Here is a 20,329-nt window from a genome sequence, read left to right as displayed (position 1 = left end):
TGTCCCTTAAATTATAAACATCTGGCCTCTCACAAGAGTTTGTTACTTGGTATGTCAGAAAGATAACGCTATCTTCCCTGTGCTGAATCCTTCCTGGCCTGAGCAGTAAATACACATTTCATCTGAATTCAACTGAAGCATACTGCATCCTTTTTTTAACCGCATCCTGAATTGTTACTTTTCTCTCGATATTCTGATAATGACATTTTGCTGCAATTCCAGCTCATGTTCATAAGATACTCTGGCAAAGACTCATTTATGCCTTTTTAATAGCAAATTTCTATCACTTTCAAAGTTCTCAAATGCTGGGCTTTGAAGGAATGTAAGGTTTTCAGAAGCAAAAGCCTTTATAATGTGAAAATGTGGAAACCAGCCTTTCTTATCCTTATGTAAGAGTCAGTTGTGATCCTTTTTAAGTGTCTTGCAAGGTTGCTGTTTTGCTTCTCAAGGTAACTTAAAAGTGTGGCCTTATAGCACAACATTGTGCCATTTTTATGTTCTAGGAAAAGTTCTTCAATTCATTGCTCCAATGAGCCTGGAAAAAAGCGTCTTGTGCAGTTAATTAGATCTGTTGCCAGGAGAGAGCATTTTCAAAAGTGATTGAAGGATTATAAAAACCTTTCTGTTCCTGCTTTTCCTCACTGTACTTTACACTGCTGCTATAGAAGTTGCTAGTCTGAAACTGAGCATCTTATAACTGTAGGAGTGGTAGGAAAAGAAATGTAATTCTGAAGAATGGGGGAGAAGAAAATAATATGTATATTTTTTAAAACCAATCATATGCATATAATACCATAGTAACGTTTTCTCGAGAGCAAATTTGGTATAGTAGAATCAGGCTAGAAACCTGGTGAGTTCTGGTCCTGCCCAAGTCAACTGGGTAAACTTGCCCAAGTCAACTGGGTAAACTTGGGCCAGTCCTTCCTTCCTTCCTTCCTTCCTTCCTTCCTTCCTTCCTTCCTTCCTTCCCTCCCTCCCTCCCTCCCTCCCTCCCTCTCATCATAAATTGAGAGAAATGAAGAAAATTTAAAATTATTATTATGTTATCAGTGGAGAGATGCCAAGGACTCCACAGATACTAATCTTCACATAATGAGCCTAAGAAAGGAGGGAGACCTTTAATATGTGCAGTTAATTATCATGGTCATGTTAAAGCTTCTGCATGGCCTTAATACAACGAATGTCCAAAATGGTATAATAAACACATTACTTTGAGGTGGGAGGCAGAAGGGGTCATGTTTTGCCCTATAGTGGAAAACTGAATTTTCAGAGATGAGAAAATTGCACTTGCTTCCCCCCAACACAAACTATCACCAAAGAAATAAGAGAAAATAGCACCAGGAGGAGAAGTTGGATAATCTCTGATATATCAATACAATAGAACAAACACCAATATAGATCCAGAGCTAGTGACAGAAATAATCTATTTGGTGAATTAAATATTTGAACTGTTTTTTTGCCATTTTTCTGTAGCTTCTTACCAAAATATAAAAACCTTCTGTTGCTCCTAAATGGCTTTGGGGTTGAAAGCTATACTAATATTATTCAAGAAACTGAGCAAAGTAATCAAAATAAAAGGGTGTTTTATCCATCTTTGATTTAGATAGAGTGGTATCTCGGTATTCATCATTAATTAGTTCCAGGAGGTGCAACGAGTATCAAAAATGATGAGTACCAAATACTTTTTTCTCATAAGGAATAATGTAGTGAGTCACAAGGCAGCCAACACCAACAAGTTCTAGCTTGTGTGTTGAGTACCAAACAATGAGTACTGGCACAAATTGTTTGCGTCAAAATGCACTGAGTACCATATTTGATGAATTTCAGAGCAGTTGAGTACCAAGGTACCACTGTACTGAGAAAGTCACAGGCAGAGTTAACATACACTAAATAGAAAGACTACTTTTTATAAGAGTTTATTTTCTAGAATCTATATTTTTCTAGCTCTCAGATTGCAATATTTCATTACTGGTAAAACTCAATTCCCTTTCTCTTAATTTCTCAGCATTATCTTTTGGATGCACAGTGTTCCCTGTTATTTGTCATATCAGAGGTTCAATGCACATTCTAACGTATCCAGAAAAAGACAAATGCAGTGTAATTATGGCTTTTGGAAAATAGAAAAGGAAAATAGGATAAAATAGAGATGTTTTTGTTATCCCACAATAAGGAGTCAGAAAAAACCAGTCAGTGAAGAGTAGAAGTGATTGCTGTAATAAATGTTAGGAATAAAGCTAAAGCTACTATTTTTCTGTCTTAGCAACCATAGAATTTTAATAGGTTGTTTCTGCAGTCCTTCTGCAGTGAAACAGCAGTGACTTTGATCAGCAAGCTATGCTTCACATTTCTCTTGTTGAATCAGTTTCTACTGTCAAATTCAAGCTCACATACTGACATTTAGACTTATTTTATTAATCCTGTTAGGTACTTAATTTTTTTTTAATTATACCGATGCAAGACCAATATTTTTAAAAATATTAATGTGGAACAGGAAGTTGATATCTACAGAATCTCCTGCAATCTAAAATTATCTCTTGTAAGTTTGCTTTCTCAAATGTTTCTGTTGCAAGGAAGTTTTATTCTCACACAGTAACGAAATCAGCACCATTTCTGATGTCCCAATTAGGAGATGCCCCAACTAGGAGAAGGTGCATCCTCTTTATAGAAATAGAGAAAATCTTGCTGGAAATTTTTTAATAAACTTGATTGGGGAAAAAAAGATTAAGACTGGTTTTCATAAACTTGCTTATGAACATTGACAAGATAGAAATCAAACACCTAAAAACCAAGGAGTGTACTATGATTTTTGATTTCTCCAAGGGATTGATGGGAGAGATAGGAGAGATAAATAGCATCTTAGAACAGATAGGAGAGATAAATAGCATCTTAGAGAAGTTAGAAACCATTTTTGCTCCAGCTAATCAGGCAAATCTATATTAAAGCTAGTGGTGAATATTATGACCACAATTGAACCCAACATTTCTGTTGCTAAGCAAGACATTTGTTAAGTGAATTTGCCCCATTTTGCAACCTTTCTTCTCATAGTTGTTAAGTGAATCACTACAGTAGTTAGGTTAGTAACACAAGTGTTAAGTGAACCTGGCTTCCCCGTTGACTTTGCTTGTCACAAGTTTGCAAAAGGTGATCGCATGACCTTTGCATGACGCTGCAACTGTCATAAATATGAACCAGTTGCCAAGCATCCAAATTTTGATCACATGACTATTGGGCTGCTGCAATGCTTGAAAGTGTGAAAAACAATCATAAGTCACTTTTTTCAGCGCCATTGTAACTTTGAACAGTCACTAAATGAACTGTTATAGGTTGAGGACTGTATTAAAGATTGGAGTAACTCATCAGATTCTGGCAGTTCTAACTGCTAGCAGGTTTCAAGGGCTATTTTTTTACTCTACGATCTGCAACTGAACGTCTGTTTTTTGCTCAGTGTTTTGGTTCTAATTGGTAGTACCTTTGTAGCAAATCTCCTTTTCTGACTGTCTCAAGCTCTTTCATAGGAGACCGGGGCCCAGAATTTTATCTTCTAACTCTCTTCCCAAATCACACGTTTAGTAATAAAAATAACTTATTCAACCGCAATAACATATGCTGCATTTTTCTTTATAAACATGGCCCAGATCATAGATGTTTCTGGATACTTCAGTTTAAGAATTTGATTGATCCTATATAAAAAGGATCAAGAAAATATGCAATTATACAGATAAGCCCAGTTAAAACTGAAATGCCTGGTTCGTGCTGCTCCAGGCAACCCATTGGAATGGGGAAGGTCTGTGAAAGAATTTCCTGATGAAAGAAAGGAAATTGTTTCCATCTGTTCCTTAGATTTGTTTATACCAGTCTGATCAGTTTCTGAGTAAAATAATAATATATATTACCAAAACAAACCCCTCACTCACATTCTTGACCATGAAGACGGAAATCCTTCTTGCAAGCAAGATAAATGTTGAGTGAATAGAAAATAAAATTTTATTTGTCTTGTTTTAGATAGCTAGCATAATCTCAATACTTCTGCTATCCAACATTAATCATCATCATCCTAGTGATCCTCATCCTCTAAAATAATGTTTCTCAAACTTTTTCTCCTATGTCCCCCATCAGGGCCTGGATACGGATATGGAACATACCTGGTGCATTTTTTCACATCAGCAATATAGTATCTGATATTCTTAGCTTCCTTTAAGAATCCTAGCTGAGAACCAGTGTGCTCTACAGCACCTCAGTTTTACGTAACTCACCTGTTGTGTAACAATCCACAATCACTTGGCCCAATCACTTGATGCAAATATGTTGCATCTATGATACTATAATATATACCCAATTTGCATTTTCGCTACTAGGCTGGCTGGCAGATCTTCAAAATAGGATTTCTCAATGGTGATCCTCAGTTTTATAACTCTGTCCTTGAAAAGATTCTGTATGTAATGTATACCATATGCTTAAATAATAAGTATTTCTAGTACAAAAGTACAAATAAAAGTACAAACCCTAACCCTTGCTATAGTCCTAAAAATAAAATTGAAATTCTGTTACAATTCCTACAATACACTGTTATAGCTGTATTGTGTGCTTAATTTAGTTTAATATTAATGTTTTTTAGAAATCTGATTGATAAACAACAACAAAATATTTATTAACTAAGCAATATTTAGGAATAATTTTACTGTCTAATGGCAGTATTATCTCTGTAATTCATGAATGGGGTATAATTTCTGGGCAGCAGAACTGAGGAAATCCTCTAAAATAACAATTGAGAATTAAGTTACTTTTTAAGAATTGAGAACTGTTATTTATTACAAATTGTAATTGATGTTTATTCTCACAAACTCTCTGTCTCTCTCATGTAAATTCTAGGCCCCTACAGGAGTTGCTACATCATATCCCACTTCATCAACCATCTTCCCCAGTCCTGTTGGGAACTCAGAGAAAACCAGACTATCCAACAATGTTTCCATCCAGACCTTCTCTTTAGAAAAAGCCATTCCAACTTCTAACAGTCTTCTGGGAAAAGATTTGGGGAAGGTGCCACAAGTTATCCCTGTTCCAACTGGCATTCCCATCAATGGTAGTCTTACTGCAGTTCTGACGGCTCCTGCTATGGTACCTAGTACTCCTGCCCCTACACCAGGTAAGAGCAAACTTCCTTCTTTAAATGTTCTTAACCAGGATCCAAATTCTGGATTCTCTTAACATTGGTATTGTCAACAATGCTTGGAAGATAATTTTGTTATGGCCTATGGGCTAATCAATAAACTAAACTGACTAAACTAGCTAGTTTGGAAGATAACTTTTTCCCAATACTTTTATAAAAACAGCAAATTTTATCTTAGCTCAAAAACAGATCTTTTGATTCTGTTGTACCAGATCTGAAGACAAATTAAGGAGGCATACGTTTTGATTATTTTCTAGTTTCATTCTCTATTGACCCAGTATGTCTTTAAAATTCTTGTGTGCAACTATTATCCTTGTTTTAGCCTCCTAAAAAAAAACTGAATAAAAAAAATAAGATTAACTCTTTCTCCATGAATTTATTCAGTACTCAGGAATATGGATGGTGGCCTGGCTTTGAACTATTTAAAATCCAGATGTATTCTTATTAATATGTCTTGCTCTTCTTTCTTTGCAAATGTTGGCTGTTATTTGCTTTCCTCATCTGGCTGTTGCAAGGGAGCTATTTAAAGAGACTTGTATTGCTTTCCTTAAATTGAAACAAGATTTGATTATCAGCTTCAGTGCTAACTGTCTATATCCAAATATTCAAAATACTACAGAGTCATGGTTCTGTGAGCTCTGACTACATACTTGGACTTTAAAATGTTTTTCAATTTCCAACTCAGAATTCTGACCCTTTGCACATTTATAGAAGTCTGAGATCCAGGCACCGGGGTAGAAAGTGATGAGAACCTGTGGGTAGTTTTGGGGGAGCATCCCAGAAGGATGATTGAGGTGCCAGTTTTTTGTTTGTTTTTTGTTTGTCTGTGTTTTAGTGATTTTATTATTTGGAACTGCACTAAGTTGTTCTCTAACATGAGCAGCCATGCAAGTCTTTTAAATAAATAAGGTTCACATTGAATAAATCAAGATTCCTGCCTCTCCTTGCCTGAGAAATAAAACTCATATTCTCTCCTGAAATGTATCTAGTTTAGCTGGTCTTGTTTGTTACACACTTCCTAACAAATCTCCTTGGTTCAGGGCACAGTGTTCAAACTAGTTTCTCCAGAAGAGCAAAGTTTTTAATCTTCTGTATTAGCTTGGGGTGGGGCAGTAAAATGTTTTGAGAGATGGGTATTATCTACAAGCCTGAGACCATAATGTACAGAATATTGTAGCATATTAATTGAGAAGCAGATCACAATCCGATAAAAGTTGTATGGAAAGGACAAAAAAGAAAATTGAGATGGACATTGAATCAAGCGATATTGCAAGATAAAGAATTTATACAAAATATGGAAAAAGAAATGGACTTCTTTTTCAAAGAGAACAGGAAAGAAGAGACTTAGACTATATACTTTATTTTACATGTATTAACTGCAGCTAGAATTGTATATGCTCAGTAATGGAAGTCTGATGAGATCCCAACAGATGAGAGTGTAATTAAGAAAATATTAGAATGTGCAGAAATGGATAGACTAACGCTTACTATTGAGGACAAAGAAGAAACTGAATACTTTTTGACATGGGACTTATTTTACCAATGGTTAGACAATAAAAACAGAAGTTAGAAATGCAGGGACATAAAAAGGATAAATGTTAAAATGGAAATTCGATAAAATAGACAAGCTAAATATTATTGTTATTGTTATTATAGTATCAATGTTATTGTGATGAATGTTATTGTAAGCATTTTGATTACGATTGCCTAAAAACAACTGTACCCAGACAACACACTGTTTGATTGAAATGGAATTTTTACATGTTATTCAAATAAAGTAAATAAAACATTTTTAAAAAGTGAATTGTCCCCAATTCTGCTCTGTGTTTGAATGTTAATTTTCCTCCACAGTTATTAAGAAATTGGCAGTTTCTGCTGGAGACAGTGTCCAGGTGACCCTGCCAAAAAATGAAGTGGAACTGAATGCATATGTCCTACCTCCACCACCTAAAGGTAGGAGCTGAACAGTCCTATTCAGAATTTGGTAACCCTTGCAAGTTTGTTTGGTAAATGTGTGTAATTCAAAATGGAAGATGAAGCTAGGAAGCCTGGCCAAATCTATTTTGGCAATCAAGACTTATTCACATAAATATGGCAGCATAAAGAAAACCATTGTTCTGCATAAGCTCCTCCCACATTGGCATTACATTTTGAATAATTTTTGACATGCAAATATAAGCCCTTCCCATAATCTCTGATCTTCTTCCACTAGGAAGTAGCTATTCCTATGATTGGAGATTGATTACGCACCCAAAGGATTATAGTGGAGAGATGGAAGGACAGCATTCTCAGATTCTCAAGTTGTCCAAGGTGAGTCTGCCTAGAAAGAACCACAGGTAGGAGTGTCATTGTAAAGATTCAGATGAACGTGGCAACAAATAAAAACATTGTTGTCCATGTGTTTATCAAGGTTAAATGAATGAAACAAGAATGCAAGAGCAACAGATTTAAGGATCATGAGTATGTAAAAATCGCAGAATGAGAATGCAAGCTAGTTTAACATGCATTACTTTTTTAGTTTATGTGAAGAACGCTTTTAAACAACAACATGTTCCATGGGAGCAGCAGCATATAAAACAGTTTGAAGCTTTTCATTATTTTCATCCCATTTTATCTGAATCTTTCCTTGGCTCCTAAAAGTTCCCTGAGCACGTGGCAACATCTTTTGGTGACTACAGCTCATGATGGAAGTGGTGGAAAGAGAGGAGGACAGTATTGTAACAAGGCCTGCCTCAGACGTGCTGCCAATATTCCTTGTGATTGATTTTCCTTTTAATATATCATCATAGCCTTGCCCTTTTCTTAACAATCCCTGCTCGTTTTGTTTGGCAGCTCACAGTTGGCCTATATGAATTCAATGTGATAGTAGATGGTGATAACGCACACGGAGAAGGAATGGTGAATGTGACGGTTAAACCAGGTATGCTCAATGATTGCTTCAAACTCCTTCTGTTCTGCATTGTCTTCCCAGGTCTTATTCTTCCAGTTTTCTGTCTTTGTAAACATTTGAAAAGCAAGCTAGGTGGCCCAAATTATCGCTGACCTGAATATTTTTTAAGCAAAATGTTTGACTCGGTTTTGAGAGAGGAAAAGGAGTGTGTCATTATCACATTCTTTTCACCTCTTTTCCCTTTCTGTACTTTGTGTGAGCAGCAGCAGTGTGTCTGTTGGTGGTTGTTATATAATTTTTTTGGCAATGCTTCTTCATGATGTGAGATCATACCCAGGGAGCAATTTGAGCATGAATAATAAATATAAACCACTTTCTGCCCCTCTGAAAACACTAGGCTTGTCTTGAACTGCAGTTGCTGTCTTGGGTTTATCCAGTGATGTAATTCTTTGAAAAGAGACAGGTTAAATTTTGACAAGCCACCACTTTCACAACACAAAACTCACATCATACTGGATTTAGTGCCCTTTGAGGGAAAACACAGACCTCTGAAATCTTATTATGACCAGCATCTAACCATTCTGTGTCCTGATTCTCTTAGGAATTCTTATTCCTTTCCTTTGCATGTACTCAAGAGAATCTCTCTCAGGGGTTTTGTTCCATCTGTCCGATGAAGTGGGCTTGATGCATAAAGCTTATATGAAAATAAGTTAGCTAGGATGCAACAGACTGTTTTTTATACCAGCAGTCTAATAAGACTGCCTGCTTTTGGAAGTGTTTACTGTTTACCACTAATTATTTTATGTTAGGCAATACAGCATTGAATAAATGGTGTTGCCTTGGTTATGAATTGCAAAAGCTCTATAGAGCTTTTGTTCTGTCTTGTTATTTTAAATACTCCCTATTATCCATCGGAATACTTGCACGGCATTACTTGCAAAAGATGATTCTTAGTATAAGGGCAGCCAGAGTGGATATCTCTAATGAATTGCAGTGGGCAGCCAGCATTGCTAATCCAGAATTTAGGACTACTATGTTCAAATTATCCATTATTCCCTATTTTGCATTTAGAAAGTAATTTAACATCTGAATACTACAAACATTAATATGAGAGCATGTTACATATATGCAGCCAACTGAGGACACCCTTGCTTCTCTACCCACTCTTTGAAAAATGTTAGACGCTTCATCCAGAGGCTGTAGAGAACGGTTATAATACTACCCTAACTTAATGGTGGGACTGTTTGCCTTACTATCAGGATTTTGAAGCTGAAAAGTTGCTGTAACCACCTAATGATTTTACATTTTACAAACATTTCTAGATAATTCAGACTTTTTAATAGATTCTTTGATTAATCCTTACAATAGCCTTTAAAGATAGAATAGCACATTGCACAGTGAACAGGAAAGGGTGTTGGAGCTCCAGAGGGTTCTATCTTAAGGTTGTCTAGCAAGCACAATCCAGAAGCAACATTGAGTTTTTGTGGTTCTTATTTCTACCACTATGCTCCAACTGAATGAAATGGATTTCTAAAGGAGATGGCATGTGCCACGAATATCTTCTAATATCTTCTTAGGGAAATTGTCATATTTCTTTTGTCACTGCAGAGCCTCGAGTAAATCAGCCACCTGTGGCCATTGTGTCACCCCCATTCCTGGAGATCTCTCTTCCAACCACCTCAACAGTCATTGATGGCAGCCGTAAGTACTCAAATGTCAGACACAGGCAATCAGAGACCGTCATGGATAGCTACTAACTTTATTGTCTACCACCGGTGTTATAGGAATCTCTCCAGACTGCTTGCCTTCCCCTGGGAGGAACAAGATAAGGCTTCACGGCAGGGGTGAAATCCAGCAGGTTCTAACAGGTTCTGGAGAACCGGTAGTGGAAATTTTGAGTAGTTTGGAGAACCGGCAAACACCACCACTGGCTTGTCCCACAATGGGGTGGGAATGGGGATTTTGCAGTATCCTTCCCCTGCCATGCCCACCAAGCCACGCCCACAGAACCGGTACTAAAAAAAATGAATTTCACCACTGCTTCATAGATCTTGGGGGAGGTCAACCTTATGCCACTTGCAGCTGTGCAGTGACTCCAAGCTAGGCCCTTGCTTGACCCCTCCTTGCAGCCTAACTGGCAGTTTCCAAGCATCAACCCAACCATTGCAGTCTGTTCATCAGAAAAGTTAGGGAAGGCAACAATGATTCACTAAGCAAAAAGGAACACAAGAGATATCCCTTGGAGCACGTCAAGTGTTACTCACTTCTTGGATTTCCTATCTACAAGCCATAACTGCCAAATGCATAATTTAATGTCTGAAAGACTCTCACACACAAAATTAAACACTGCTTTTCAGTTTCCTGGTTCTAGTGTTAAACTTCATGCTGCCATATTTTCAGGAAGAGATTCTGACACCTGTTCAAAAATAAGCTCTATTTTCCCTTTTCCTTTTCAATAACAAAGAAAGCCATCATAAAAGGATTTCTGTGTTCAAATGGTTGCAAATGATGAGGATATAAAAGATCATCAACTTGTATGTTAGCTCTTTCTACTAAATGGCTTTAATTCCTCAAAGTATTTTATGCCAGCCTTCTATACTCTTGCTTCCCCTAAGTACAAGTAGTTCTCGATTTACCAACATTCGTTTAGAAATTATTCAAAGTTACAATAGCATTGAAAAAAAGTGACTTATACTTTTTTCCTTGCACTTACAATCATTGCAGCATCCCCATGGTCACATATGATCAAAATTCAGGTACTTGGCACCTGGTATGTATTTACATTGGTTGCAGTATCCTAGGATCATGTGATCACCATTTGCGACCGTCCCAGCTGGCTTCTGACAAGCAAATTCAATGTGATACGTCAAGGACAACCTGTATATTGGGATGGTATCTCCTAGCCTTTTCAACCAGCTCAGCTAAAAGAATTCTGGAGTTTGCTTCAAAGGTGCCTTTTTCCCCCCAAAGGCAACTGGATTGTTTTTTCCTTGAGGAAGACGAAGAAAAGCTTAAGTAGGGGTAAAAGAATCCCCCTAAATTAAAATTGAATACCCCTCCCTCAAGAGAGGGGGAGGAATAAGACACCATCTGTCTCCAGTCTACAATGCAGCCCTTGCAGCTGTTTCCACAACCAATTGCACCCTGATTCAGGTGAATCTGAGAGCACAGATAAACCCCCAAGTGGCCTCACACAGCTCTCAGAGAGAGTACTAATGACCAGGTGACTGCGAAGAAATACAAGCCTTCCATACCCTCTTCTTCCATCCTATCAGAACCTGCCCTTCCATCCCCCACCATCCAGTTTCAACTATTAGTACCTATCCTTCCATCCCCCCCTCCCCACCATCTGAACTGATGAAACTTCTTGGATAAGAAGGGAAATGTTTTCTTCTTCTTCAAGGAAAAAAGACTCCAGTTGCCTTTTGGGGGGAAAAGCACCTTTGGGACAACTGTGACTTGGATGATTGAGAATCTCCACAGACAAGTCTGGAGATTGCTTCTTCAGCACTTCCAAAGGCCATTGGTTTGGGGAAGACTGTTTTAGAAAGACATAGCCTATTAGACATGTTGGCAAGAATTATCTCTGGGCTATTCAGAGTCTCATCTTCGTTTTTTTCTTGCCCCACTCATGACATTCTGGAGATTGAAACTGGAATCAAATATATCTATAAGACAGCTTCTCTCCATGGGCTCTTGATCATCCCCTGAAAAATCTAATGATTGCTATAGCACCGTGACGGCGAACCTATGGCACGCGTGGCACACGTAGCCATATCAGTGGGCACGCCAAGTCAGCTCTGGGGCGCATGTGCGTGCCGGCCAGCTGATTTTCGGGCCTTCTGGGCCCACCAGAAATAGGGAAACAGGCTGATTCCTGCCTCCGGAGGACCTGGGAGGTGGGTGGGGAAGGCCCGTTTTTCTTTCTTACCTGGCTCCAGATCTTCTCTATGCATCTGGGAAGGCAAAACAGCCTTTCCCACTCCCTCGGAGGCCCTCCAGAGGCCTGAAACGGCCCATTTCCCAACTCCCAGTGGGACAGGAAGTGACTTTTTTGCTGTCCCCAGCCTCCAGAGACTCCTGGAGAGGCCTCTAGAGGCTCGGTACAGCAAAAAAGTCACTTCCTGTTCCATCGAGAGTTGGGAAATGGGCCGTTTCAGGCCTCCTGAAGGCCTCTGAGGGAGTGGGAAAGGCTGTTTTTGCCTTCCCAGATGCATAGAGAGGATCTGGAGCCAGATAAGAAAGAAAAACAGGCCTACCGGGCCATCGCATGCCAGAAGCTGGGGAGGGGGGGGTGCGCGCGCAGGGCAGGGCGCATAGAATTATGGGTGTGGGCACACGTGCGCGAGTCTCCCCCGCCCCCCCTCTCCTGGCACGCGATGGTAAAAAGGTTAGCCATCGCTGCTATAGCATCATTCTTGGAAATTAAATTATTGTGGCCTGTGATAGGGTCTATAATTTTAAGTAGATTTGACTATTGTATTGCATGTTTATGGAGAAAGTGGCCTGTAAAATAACACATTATCTGTGTTTACTGGACCAGAAAGTACTGATGATGACAAAATAGTCAGCTATCACTGGGAAGAACTAAAGGGGCCTCTTCGAGAAGAGAAGGTATCTGCTGATACAGATATTCTGGAACTGACCAACCTGGTACCAGGAAATTACACATTCCGGTAAGTCAAGAGTTCCTACCTCTGATTATACAGTGTTATTTTAATTACATAATAAGCTTAGCAACTAAATCAATTTTAAGAACAGCAACGCTGTTTTTACCCACAATGTTATTTTATTTTTGTTAGCCTGTGTAGGTGGTCTGCTTATATAAGCATATACACCTCAGTTCACATAATCTGGCAAAGCTGCTACTAGCATCATTCTGGATCCAGGAGGCTGTTGCTGCATTCATAAAACAGTTGGGTCCCACATTATGTTGCTTTTAGTGAGTTAGGAACATTAGTGAAAGAATATCCAATGGCTCATCATCCCTCATTATTTCCTTCTAAATTTCTCCCTTCCTCCCTCTCCTCTACCTGGCCTGCATCTATTTTTTTTTTTTTTAAAAAGCGTTTACATACTTGTTTGTTTAACTGAAGTTTCAGATGGATATTCTTAAGGGTTATCAAAACACCGAAAATGAATAATAAAATAATGAAGATATCTATAAATTAGCTTCTTTTGTAAAAGGGTCAAATTTTCTAGAGATATTCTGCAGCAATTCTCTGTTGTTTGGGCTATCGGTAGTTCTAGGTTTATCTGTTTTTATGGATGGGGGGATTGCACACCACGCAGTGTCCATCGGATTTGGGCAGCTATAATATATTTAAATAAATAAGGCATCAGGAAGAGCATCCGGCCAGTAAACACTCAGCTCCATTCAGTGGTCCAGCCTCTACCCCGATGAAAGGGATTACAGGGTCCTAATTAGAAATAGATAAATATTAGAAAAAATATTATTATTCAGTTTTCTTTGTATTTAGTCTAGCTGGCTTCAATTTAATAGCTAAAGGATAAGGATTACTCATTGGTATAGCTGCTGTTTGCTTTGTAGAAGAAATGTTTTAAGCTTAAAAAGCTTTTTTCCACCTTTTGATCAGTGGTAGGATGATATGCTTCAGATGTTCTTCTCTGAAAAGCTGTTTCCTGGGTTGCTTTGCCAATGATTTTAAATAATGAACTGTTTGCGTGGCTCTGTAACAGACCCCTCCATAAGTGAACAGACAGATTATCAAATAGCAAATAGCCTATAAAATGTGACGGCTTAGATTTCATCTGTGCATTTGAAACCAGCAGTGAATCTTGGATCATGTGCTAGTCTTAATTGCCAAGTTGTTTCTTTATGCTTCTTTTTTCATGCTTAGCAAGGCTTTTGAGCTGTTTCTGAAAGGATTTCTTTGGCACTTTTAAGGAACACTTTAAAAATGTATTTACTTTGGCAGTGAATACTAGCTTGAAACTGGTAATTGCAAAGAAGCCTTATTATTCATGAGACTCATATACACAGAAGTGCCTGCACTAGGCTGCCACAGATCTAAAACCAAATTATTCACAAAACCTTTTTGGTCACTTCTTCCACCCATCTTATCCGAATTGTTCCTTTAATTTCACCTTATTTATAGGGCATTGGCAAATGCTTAATGATATAAAATTGCCACACCACACAAGTCTTATGTCCTCTGGAACTGAATTCTGAAATTTATTTTAAATGATTTATGGCATTAATATTTTAACAGATTTATTAATAGAATATCCAGATGATATAAAATTACCATCATGAAGCTTGGTATTAATATAATAACATTTAAAAAATAGCAGTGCATTCGATATAATTCCACCAGTACAAGGCAATCTCCCAGATCATAGCAAGAAAGTATAATAAAAGCTTTGATTAAAAGATCATTGGTATAGGTAGGCTTTTGAAGTAGCCAACTGCATATCCATTAGGGAAGAGACCTGTTCAATAACGGCCACTGTTAAGAAGTCCCCTGAGTCCCTGGATGCCAGCCAGCCCTCGCTAATTGAGGCTTGGTGCCTTGTAGAATCTCTTGGTGCATTGTGGAATCACAAATGATGTATCTTCAATGCAAAGAGTGGAAAATTCCATACTGCTTGTTAGGCAGCTCCTAACTTTCCTGTGAATAGAAATGCAGGGCTTCAGAGTTACTCTGTAAAGCTGTGTGTCATGCAATTAGCCAGCAGTTAGAGCTGCTCCCAGAAGTACTAATATTTACTTAAATTTCGGTTTCATGCAGCATGGGAAACAAATAACCATTATAGACAGGGATGTTGCCACACATGTTCAAATAAGCACCATCTCAACATTTCAGTCAATTCTGTTAGGAGCTAATAAACGCAAGTGAAAAACGTCAGAGGTAACATGCTTCTGATTGCCAGGTTCAGCTCTGATCACTGCCTGCGAAATTGTGCCCATTCAGGCTTGATCTTTAAACTTCCTCATTATCTCTCCCATTTTAGCCTCACTGTGGTGGATTCTGATGGGGCTAGCAACTCCACCACCGCTAGCCTGACAGTAAACAAGGCAGTGGATTACCCCCCTGTGGCAAATGCGGGCCCTAACCAAGTGATCACTCTGCCTCAAAATGCCATCACCCTTTACGGAAATCAGAGCACGGATGACCACGGCATCGTCAGCTACGAATGGTCCCTCAGCCCCAACAGCAAAGTGAAGGTAGCAGAAATGCAGGTAAGATCGCCAGGACCCCCGTTTCAGTGAGACCCTAAACCTTTTCTTCTTTTTTTTTTGAAAATTTTTTAAATTTTTATTTCTTATACAAATAATGTAAATATACATTCTTTTATACATAATTAATCATACATATATATATTTTCTTAAAGAAAGCATACAAATAAGACATTTTAATTGCATTCGGGGTTGCTTTTCTACTCTTTCTTTTCCCTCGTTTCACAACAAACCTTCTTCTCCTTCTCCTTCCTTTCCCTTCCCTCCCTCCCTCCCTCCTCTCATCTTCTATTTTCTTTTACTTTCTTCTACTTTCTCCTCTCCTTCCTCTTTCCTACTTCCCCTTCCTTTCCCCCACTCCTCCCCTCTTTCCCCCTATTCTCTCCTCTCCTACTCATCTCCCCTGCCCTTTCTTTCTCTCCTTTCCCCTTTCTTCCATTCCTCTCTTTCCCTTTCCTCTTCATACCCTCTATTCCTCTCTCCTTTCTTTCTTCTTTCTTCTAAACCTTTTCTTAATACTCTTTACAGTTCAACTTGAAAAAAAAATGCACTAATTTTTGTAAACAGCTGGCAATTAGTGTCCAATATTTGCTTATATAACAAATGATTCTACATTATTAAGAAATAATATGGTTCTTAATGTTAACATTTGTGTTCAAGACACACTAGTGGGCAGGCTTTAAATTGGCTGCAGTCTCATGCCCCTTTTATTTTCAAGGAATTTTATGGCCTAGTGAATATCCATCTCCCTCTGCTTTTTGATAAATGTAATGAAAATAAATGTGTCTCATGCACTCTCTCAAATAGTGGACATTTTGGTTCAATCCATAGAAAAGGTGGGTAAATGGTTAGGTTTCTCTCCTGCCGATGTTGTTGCATTTCTGGCTGCATTGGTTCCTGTTCCTCTCCCAGATCAGAATTGCCACGCATATAAGTGCCCTAGGCTAGCTTTCTTCACCAAATCTGCATGATATCTAAGATTCCCAGATTAGCTTTTATTTAAGTGTATTCAGGGGTGAAATCCAGCAGGTTCTGACAGGTTCTGGAGAACCAGTAGCAGAAATTGTGAGCAGTTCGGAGAACCGGCAGCGGAAGTTTTTTTTTTTTTTTTTTTTTTTTTTTTTATTGCAAAAGTTTTACAATTAAATTTTCACCCCCTTTTTTTTTTTTCACCCCCCCACCTCCCTCCCCAAACTTCCCGTCCTCCCTAACCCTCCCTAACCCTCCCCCCCCAGACTTCCCTGTTATGTACTCATAACTAATAACACTGATATATATACCTGAACCCATCCCTCCCCCTACATAATTTTCCCTCTTTGTCTCTTTATATTAAAATATTTCTAATACATTGTTTTCAAATAAAAGCTATTTGATACTTTCTAATTTGGTATTTGTTCTGAACATATTCTATCCACCTTTTCCATTCCCATTCATAAGTCTCTTGTGAACAATCTTTTAAATATGCTGAAATCTTCGCCATCTCTGCAAAACTGGCCATCTTCGAAGTCCATTCCTCGATAGTAGGCAAAGCTTCATTCTTCCAATATTTACCTATCAACAATCTTGCTGCTGTTATCATATACAATATTAATTTTGTTTCATCCCGTGTAAAACCCTTAACTATGCCCAATAAAAACAATTGTGGAGAAAATTGAATTTTTTTCTTCAAAACATTCTGCATGACCCACCATATTTTTATCCAAAAAGCCTTAACTTTCCTACAGGTCCACCAAACATGATAATACGTAGCATCCAAACATTCACATCTCCAACATTTTGGCTGAACATTAGGGTACATACATGACAACTTTTTAGGATCTAGATGCCATCTATAAAACATTTTATAGAAATTTTCCCTCAAATTCTGCGACTGTGTAAATTTAACATTCTGAACCCAAATTTTTTCCCATGTTTCCAACATCACTGGTTCTTCAAAATTTTGTGCCCACTTAATCATACAATCTTTAACTAATTCCGTTTCTGAATCCCTTTCTAGCAAAACATTGTAAAGCCTTTTAATATGCATTGGACCTTTCTCTCTTATATGTCTAACCAATTCTTCCTCATGCAACATAATACCAGTTTTTTGGTCCTCTTTCCATCTCAGTTGTAATTGATTATATTGTAACCAGGTTAAATTAATCCCTTCGTCCAACAGTGTCTGCAATGTCTTCAACTGCCATCTGCCCGCATCTGTAAAAAGAACCTCTTTGTATAAAAACCCCCCGAGTGACATTATATTTGTATTCCACAAGGTATGACCAAGATCCAGCCATAGCGGTATTTTATAATCCCATTTGAGTCGGTGCTTCTTCCAAACTCTCATCAAAGAGTCTCTAAGTATATGACTTTTAAATACTTTATCAACTTTGTCATCATAAAATAGGTAAGCATGCCATCCAAATTCAAGATCAAAACTTTCTGCATTCAATATTCCAGCCTTTTTACTTCCAAACCAATCACTTGTTAAAGTTAAAGCTGCTGCATCATAATATAACTGTAGGTTTGGAAGTTTAAGGCCTCCTCTTTCTGGAACATCTTGCATAATTTTCAATTTCACTCTCGGCTTTTTCTCGTTCCAAACAAACTTATTAAGTCCAGTTTGCCAAACTTTCAGTTGTTTGTCACTTTTAAGCACCGGAATCATTTGAAACAAAAACAGAAATCTTGGCAAAATGTTCATCTTAACTGCTGCTATTCTTCCAAGTAAAGACAGTTGCAGCTTTTTCCAAATCTCCATGTCTTTCTGAGCCTCTCGCCACAACACCTCATAGTTATTTTGAAACAATTTCATGTTTGATTCTGCAACCTGAACTCCAAGATATTTTACCTTAGGTACAATTTCAAAACCTGCCCTCCTTTCGAACTCATATTTACGATCTTGTGTCATATTTTTGACTATCATTTTAGTCTTTTTTGAGTTCACTCTGAAACCTGAAACTCTACCATAGTCTTGTATAATGTCGTTCATCAAGATTATTGATTCCATTGGTTGTGATAGGGTAACCACCAGATCATCTGCAAATGCCTTTATTCTATAATCCTCTTGCCTTATCATTATGCCTTTCAAAATTTTTGAGTCCCGTATTGTATTTAGCAAGACTTCCAATGTTAAAATAAATAAAAGTGGGGACAACGGACATCCCTGTCTTGTTCCTTTTTCAATTTTAAACTCTGTCGTCAAACTTCCATTAATAATAATCTGTGCTTTTTGCTCTTGATAAATTGCTGAGATTGCCTGTGTAAACTGGTCCCCAAAGCCCATCTTTTTTAAAGTCTTTAGTAGAAAATTCCAATCCACTCTATCAAAGGCCTTCTCCGCATCCAAAAAGACCAGCACTGCAGAAATCTGTTTATTCTTATCAAGATATTCCAATAAGTCTATTACTTGCCTTACATTGTCCTTCATGTATCTACCCTCAATAAATCCCGCTTGGTCCTCATGAATCACCTTTTGGATTACTGGCATCAACCTGTTGGCTAATACCTTCGCGTAAATTTTATAGTCTGTATTCAAAAGAGATATTGGTCTGTAGTTCTCTGGTTTTTTAGGACCAACTTGTTCTTTTGGTATCAAAGATATATAAGCAGTTGTCCAGGATGGGGGTATTTTACCCCCTTGTTGAATATTACAAAATAAATCTCTAAGTTGTCCCACCATTTCAGCTTGTAAAGTTTTATAGTACACTGCAGTCAAACCATCCGTGCCAGGAGCTTTGGCTGTTTTTAACTGTTTAATTGCTGCTGTTATCTCCTCCTCTGTTATAGGATAATTCATTCTTTCCTTTTGTTGATCAGTAATTTTTGTAACTCTCTTATCCTTTAAATATTTTTCTATAAGTCCATTCTGCACCTCATCTTTGGCATATAGTTTAGTGTAATAATCCACAAAAGCTTCTTTAATTAGTTTTTGTTGAAAGATTTCTTTCCCTCCAATATCAATACTATCAATAGTCCGTATACTTTGTTTTTTCCTCAATGTGTAAGCCAACCATCTGCCCGGTTTATTAGCATTGCAAAATGTATTATGCTTCGCGTATTGTAAACTTGTTGCAACTTGTTCCGCCATAAGCATTTGGAATTGATCTTTCAAAAGTTTTATAGCACTTCGTATTCTTTCATCTGTTGGGTTTTTAATAAGTAACTGTTCTTTATTCTTTATTTCCATTTCCAACTCAGATCTTTTCTTTTGTCGGAACAGTCTATGTTTAGAATTCATGTAGATAAGTACCCCTCTCATATAAGCTTTACTTGCATCCCAAACAATTTCAACTGGGGTACCTTTATTCAAATTTATTTCAAAAAATTCTTTCAAATGCTTTTTAAGTTCTATTATATTTTTTTCATATCTAAACAGGTTCTCATTTAATCTCCAAGAACGTCTCTCAACCTTATCCATCTCGATTTCTATCCATACAGGACTATGATCAGTCAAAATTCTTGGAAAAATCTTTGTTCTTTTTGTCTTAACAAGTAGATCATTTGACAACAAGATAAAATCAATCCTAGAAAAAGATCTATGTCTATCAGAAAAAAAAGTGTAATCCAATTCATTTGGGTTATGTATTCTCCAAACATCTTTTAGTTCCATATCTTCTTTCATATCAAAAAAGGTCTGTGGTAATCTAATTCTAGACTTTGCCAAGCTCTTTTTATCTAATTTAGAATCAATTACTCCATTCCAATCTCCCATAATTAAAATAGATCTGTAGTCCCATTGCAATATTTTAGTATGTAACATCTTGTAGAAATAATCCTGTTGTTGGTTGGGAGCATAAATTCCAATCAAAAGAATTTGTCCATTTGCTGTAAACAATTCAATTGCTACAAATCTACCATCTTGATCTACTTCTATAACTTTTGCTGTTAATTTTTTATTTACGTAAATAACCACACCATTCTTTTTCTGCGAAGTTGAAGATATATAATGTGCTCCTAGTTTTGAGTTTATCAAATATTTTTGATCTTGAGTTGTAATGTGCGTTTCTTGTAAACATATTATATCATTATTAAATTGTTTCAAATATGTAAATAATTTTTTCCTTTTCTGTGCTGAATTCAACCCATTGAC

At 37.5% G+C, this 20,329-nt stretch overlaps 1 protein-coding gene across 4 annotated transcripts in view; it reads left to right on the top strand.

Annotated features, from left to right (window-relative positions):
• KIAA0319L (KIAA0319 like) overlaps nt 1-20,329 on the top strand; it is a 63,019-nt gene that overhangs the window by 23,019 nt on the left and 19,671 nt on the right. For all 4 annotated transcript variants that reach the window (XM_034413432.2, XM_087876083.1, XM_034413431.2 and 1 more), the window contains exons 4-10: nt 4,870-5,143; nt 7,019-7,120; nt 7,380-7,477; nt 8,000-8,087; nt 9,666-9,758; nt 12,601-12,733; nt 15,033-15,261. In XM_034413432.2, coding sequence (XP_034269323.2) covers nt 4,870-5,143; nt 7,019-7,120; nt 7,380-7,477; nt 8,000-8,087; nt 9,666-9,758; nt 12,601-12,733; nt 15,033-15,261 — 1,017 coding nt within the window. The remainder of the gene's footprint in view (nt 1-4,869; nt 5,144-7,018; nt 7,121-7,379; nt 7,478-7,999; nt 8,088-9,665; nt 9,759-12,600; nt 12,734-15,032; nt 15,262-20,329) is intronic.

This window comes from Pantherophis guttatus, chromosome 10 (assembly GCF_059756535.1).
Source record: "Pantherophis guttatus breed Tessera chromosome 10, ASM5975653v1, whole genome shotgun sequence".
In the NCBI taxonomy this organism is placed as follows: Eukaryota; Metazoa; Chordata; class Lepidosauria; order Squamata; family Colubridae; genus Pantherophis; species Pantherophis guttatus.
Note: the sequence above shows the minus strand (reverse complement) of the source record. Positions and strands in the feature narration are given on the sequence as shown.